Raw genomic sequence first — 6,000 nt, forward strand, 5'->3', positions numbered from 1 at the left:
ATCTCTCATCTCCCCTGCTCTGCACGTGGTCTCCCCTTACCATCCTTCCTGCCCAGCTTAAATTCCATCTCCACAGAGAAATCCCCAACCAGCATATCCTTAGGGTGCTCTGATATCTTCTATCAAAGGGCCCTATTTGTTTCCTTCATGGTATTTATGACAGTTCTCACTGAAATGTTTCATTTCCAAGTTTATTGACTCACTCCTCACTACACTGTAAATTCCCTGACAGTAGGGACGTTATTTGTTTAGTTCACCGTCTAGCACCTAACATACCTGGAATGTGTAGTGAAGGAATGAGCAAACGAACGAACGAAAAAATGAAGGAATGAACAAAAAAAGAGAATCTACTGTGCACCAGATACACGTAGAATTCCATGCAGAACTTCTGGTACTGAGCATGTGCCAGGCTTTTGTGCAATGTATGCATAACGCTAATTCCGCCACACAGCACAGTCACACCTTGTCCATCTGGCTGAACCCTCCCAGTTCAGTGAGGTCTCATTTCATGCAGACAGCCTTCTTGATCTGCCCGCCCTGTGTGAACATAATGCCATATACACTGAGCTTCTCACACTTTGTTTCCACCACTACATTGCAAGTTCTGCAAGGCAAGGATCATGCCTATGCTGTTCACCATTGTGCTCTAGTGCTAAGCTCAGCACCTTGCAGATAGTAGGAACTCAATAAAAATTTTTGGTATGAATATAGTATCTCATTTAACCTTATATTATCTCATTTAAATTTCACAAGAACCCTGTGGGGTAGGAATTATTATACCCATTTTATAGATAAGTAACTCAGATTCATGGGAAGCTGAAATAAGTTGCTTAAGGTTATAGAGATAGTAAATGACAAAGCAAGGACTTAGACCAAGGCTGTTTGACTCCAACTCTATGCATTGTTCTAGCATCCCAAGATGAAGGACTTCTGACAAAAGGGAAATAGAGTAATAAAAATAATATTCTAAAAGCTTACCATGTGCCAGCTTCTGGGCTAAGTACTTTATATGAACTTTCTATGTCAGTTCCTGACAAGCACTCTATGAAATATGTATTATCTCTGTTTTACAGATGAGAAAATTGAGCCTTAGAGAGTTAGAGGAACTTGCTCAAGTTCTGTAGCCAAAAAGTGGCAAAGCCAGGACTTCACTCCAGTTTCAAGTATAGCTAAAGATTAGTCATCCTGAGCAAAAGTATCCATATTCACAAGACTCCCTTTTGAGTCATGTTCACTATGCCATTTGTTCATATTAATTAAAAACTCATGCAGCCTGAATACATATTGATCCCCAGTCATCTGGACAACCACTGAAAATATTCGCATGGCCCTGGCCCAGGACGCTTTGGTGAACACCCTCTGATGTCTACGAAAGCAAGAAAATAAAAAGGAGCATCGTGATTTAGGTTTATTTAGGGCCCACTGCCTATATGGCCTATTTAAAACAAACAAACCAACCAACAAACCCTTGAGGTTGTCCTCCATGTTTGAGGTCCTCACTCATGTTTCTTCACTAGTGTAAATGCTGGGTTGAAACCTTATGAAAACTTTGGGTATTTTAACTCCAAATTAAACATTTGTCTTACTTATCAAAATGGTTGCTTAGTTTTGATAAGATTCTGATTTCTGGTGTGTGAGGTTAGCGGTAATGGTGGTGATAACACTGATCTGAGAATTAGAAGGTTTGACTATGCCACCAGGGAGCTGGGTCACTTAGAACATATCAGATTGCTTTGTTTCCTGTCTGGCCCTCAATTGGGGGGATAATAATTACAATCTTGGAGGGATGTAATGAAGATTAAAATGGCCAATATTCATAAAATGCCTGACAGAGTGGTCTGCTTGTTATTTAATATTCTCCTTCTCTCTGTAGGGCTCAGTTTCTTTATCTGTAATATGAGTGGGTTAAACTAGGTGTTGTCTAAGTCCTTCCCAGTTCTCAAGATCTATGGAATTAGCACACAATGACTTTAAAAAAGTTATTGTAAGTATGTTAAAGTGTTTAAGGAGAATTGTGAACATGACGAGAAGTCCAAGATGCTAAAAAGTACCAAATGAAACTTCTGAAGCTTAAAATTTTAATAATCAAAATGAAAAGTTCATTGGATGGGCTTAAACACAGATTAAACACTGCAGAAGAAAAGATTAGTAAACCTGAAGATATACTGATAGAAACTATCCCAAATGAAACAAAGAGAGAACCAAGACAGCCAACGACAATAAAAAAAGCCAGAGCCTCAGTGGGCTATGGGAATGTATGAAGCAGTCTAATATCTTCAGTAGGATTAGCAGGAGAGGCAAGAGACAGTTTTGGGTGGAAAACATATTTGAATTAATAACGGCCAAAAAATTTCCAGATTTGGTGAGAACTATAAACCCACAGAACCATACCAAGGCACATCATAATCAAACTGCTGAAAACCAATGATGAGAGAAAATCTTAAAGGCAGTCAAATTTTAAAAAATATGACACACAAAGAGGAAGAAAGTAGATTTCTCCTCAGAGACAGTGCAAGACAAAGATAATGGATTGACAGCCTTAAAGTGATGTGAGGGGAAAAAAAAAACTATTCACTGAGAATTTTATATTCAGCAAAGAAATTCTTTGAAATAAAGGCAAAATAAAAAGTTTTTCAGACCAACAAAAATGGAGAATTCATCATCAAAATTTATTCTGCACTACAACAAGAAATGTCAAAGAAGTTATTCAGGCAGAACAAAAATGCTATCAGAAGTGGTATGATATTATTTAAAGGTAGACTGTGATAAGTAAATGATATACATTGCAAATTTTAGAGTAACAACCAAAAATAATAAGGTAGAATACTAATAAATCATTTGAACTTAGAAAAATATTAAACTTAAAAGATGACAAAAAGAGAGAAAAATGGAAACAAAGGACAGATGGGACAAGTAGAAAACAAGGAGAAAGATAGTAGACTCAAATCCAAGCATATCAGTAATTACATTTTATATAAATGGCATAATACTACGATTAAAAGACATTAGATCAGATAATAAAGCAAGACTCATCTGTGTGCTATCTACATGACGAATACTTTAAAATATGAAGAGTCAGATTAGTTAAAATAAAATATTGGAAAAACACTCACCACGCAAACACTGATGATGAGAAAGCAAGAACGGCTGTATTAATAACAGACTGCAGAACAAGGATGCTTGCCAGAGATAACAAAAGCTTTTTATAATGATAAAGGAGTACATCATCAAGAAGACATAACAGAACTTTAAAATACGTGAAGCAAAAACTGACAGAACTGAAGGGAGAAATAGACAAATCCACAAATATAGCTGGAGATTGCAACATCCCTCCCTCAGTAATTGATAGAACAAGGGGATGAAAACTCAAGGAACATTAACAACCAACCTGACTTAATGACTTGGAACTACACCCAACAACAGAAGACTTTTGAGTAAACACGGACCATTCATTAAGATAAGTTATATTCTTCACCGTAAAACAACTGTCAATAAATAAAAACGATCGAAAAATTGTTAAACTTTTTAAAGAAACACATATGCTAAATTTATTATTTGTATAAAATTTGTAATAAAGATCCATTGATTTCTGAGGCTGAAGTTTATAACTTCCTTTTTATCACCATTGTTTTAAAATGTTTTTCTCAAACAACCCCCTTTTTCTATTAAGACTTTAGAATAAGCAAATGGTAAAGATGAACTTGTAAAAATAAATGTGTACCATTAAAAATGTAAATGTATATCATCTGTTTACAATGTTAGAGTTCATATAAGATTTTATTTGGGAAAAAAGAATGCCATTGTTAAATTTTTTAAAAGTTTCAAATCAGCTGATAAATCTAGAAAATCCATGCCAATTGGCACATTATTATAAATTTGTTCTGTCTAATTTTTGTCAACCATCAGACAGAATGGAAATACCAAAAAATGACAACAACAATCCCACAACACCACTGGCAACCGCTTTCACCGAATGCTTAGTAAGTACCAGGCACTGTTCTTAGTACTTTCCATGCATTTAATTCTTCCTCTTACTTTCCTCCTGTTTTACAGCTCAGAAAACTTAAATAACTTGCCTGACATCACACAAACAGTAAATGCCAGTGCCAGAATCTGAACCCAGTGACATTATTTCACCATGTAGTTTTCCAGTTTCAAAGTCAGGGTCAGGCACGCTGGCATTAGACACAGAGACCTCGTGATTTCCTACTTCAGCACTTTGTAAAATATTTAATTCATTCTCTTTTGCCTTGACTTCAAATTTGCCTCTTCACTGGTCTGTCGTACTTGATAAGTTCATCAAACATCAAGACTCTTTGTTCATTTTCAAAAAGGATTACAATGATAAGCTTTTATAATTAAGAGTCTCTCAGCAGATATTTCCTTTACCATAGTTCTCTTGCCTTTATTTCCTAATTATTAGAGGTGAATTTTCTGATTTTTCACAATTGTGTTTGCTTTAAATACAAGTTGCAAATTAACTGCTTATAAAAATGCCTTTCCCTCTTCTGAACTGTTACTTCAGGGAAATCTGTCTTGCTCTAGCATTTAAAAGCAATAATGATTCAAAATTGAATTAGCCAACAAGAATTTCAATAAAATAACTCTGCTTAAAATCTTTAATGTTTGAGAGACAGAGACTGCTTTAAAACCATCCCACAGGCGAAGTAAGGGGCTGTTGAAGCACACAAAATACTTGATGTTAAGATATAAAAAATATGAAGACAGTTTGGGATATTCAAGGAAATGGAATGGGTGAAATGCAATGTATATATAAGAATATCACATCCACGCGTCACCCTATAGCAAAAGGTAAACTCGTTTCTGGAATGAAATGATCCAACATCTCTACAGCCTCTTCCCTTTCCCAAGATGACTTTGTGTACATTACCTAATTTTATCTTCCTCCAAAATACTATGAGACAGGTGTTCTTATGGTTCACAAATGGATAAGTAGAGGTTAACTGTCCAACATCACTCAAGAGAACTACTATTTATTAAGCTGAGTATATTTTATATCCTGGATCTTATTTCATGTTCATTAACTCTTATAGAAGAGGCGTTATTATTCTCATTTTACAGCTGGGGAAACTGAAGCTCAAAGAAATTAAGTGATTTACTCCAGATTTCCCAACTCCTTCGTATTAGAACTGGGATTTGCACTCAGGCCTATCTGACTCCAAGTGCACGCCCTTTTCACAGTCGGCTACTCCTTCACTAGATTATTAATAGCATGAAAAGAGGTCACATTCCATCCTAAAATAGCTGGTCACAAACATGAAAGTGTCTTGGTTCCCCAACAGGTGATCCCTACGTGTAAATTTTACAGAGACTATGACCGACTCACCGGATCACATCCTCCTGTATGGGTACCCCAGGCTGACAAGTCGTCAAAGCCAAGATCAGAACAGCAACAGCAAACATCTCATCCAGAAGCCACCACCCTATATGACCTAGAAGGAATAAAAGTGTCTAGTCAGGGAGTTGGAGTCAAAGATGTCTACAGGCCAGGATCTGTAAGATCTATCTAACGTTTGAAACTAACAGAACTCACATGATTCTCATTCAGATGTGGTTAATCAGTCACTAGGGTATTGATTAGCCAAACACCCTAAAATTTCAGACATCAAAGGCCACTGTCTTTCTGACTTTTTGAAAAACAATATGTATACGGTTGAGGAAAGGATATTTAACTAATACCAGCTTAGCAAAGGGATCTTATTTTCAGATGGAGGCAAAAGCCAAACTTCAGTTCCAGAATTCATGGCCTTTTTGAGTGGCTCTTGGAACTTCTAAAGTTAGATCAATCTGTTTTGCAAAACTGAAACAAGGCTACTACTAGTATTTCAGCTCAGCTGTAAACAGCCAGAAAAAAGTGGGAAAGACTAGCAGTTACATGAAGGTTCTACAATGTATTGCCAAACATCTGGAACCTGAGAAACATAGGTAATTGAATGGACTTTCCACTTTTCATGTAGACTTTGGATATCATTAAGACCC

The 6,000-nt window shown here is 36.3% G+C and overlaps 1 protein-coding gene across 2 annotated transcripts in view; it reads right to left on the reverse strand.

Moving 5' to 3' along the window:
- The window catches only part of C8A (complement C8 alpha chain), a 66,825-nt gene extending 61,269 nt beyond the window's left edge, over window positions 1-5,556 (reverse strand). The window contains exon 1 of one of the 2 annotated variants that reach the window (XM_008540106.2): window positions 5,348-5,556. In XM_008540106.2, the coding sequence (XP_008538328.2) occupies window positions 5,348-5,424 (77 nt within the window). In that variant the 5' untranslated portion in view covers window positions 5,425-5,556. The remainder of the gene's footprint in view (window positions 1-5,347) is intronic. The other variant, XM_070591901.1, reaches the window with a different exon arrangement.
- Window positions 5,557-6,000: the final 444 nt, after the last annotated feature.

The sequence above is a fragment of the Equus przewalskii genome, chromosome 2 (genome assembly GCF_037783145.1).
Source record: "Equus przewalskii isolate Varuska chromosome 2, EquPr2, whole genome shotgun sequence".
NCBI lineage: Eukaryota > Metazoa > Chordata > Mammalia > Perissodactyla > Equidae > Equus > Equus przewalskii.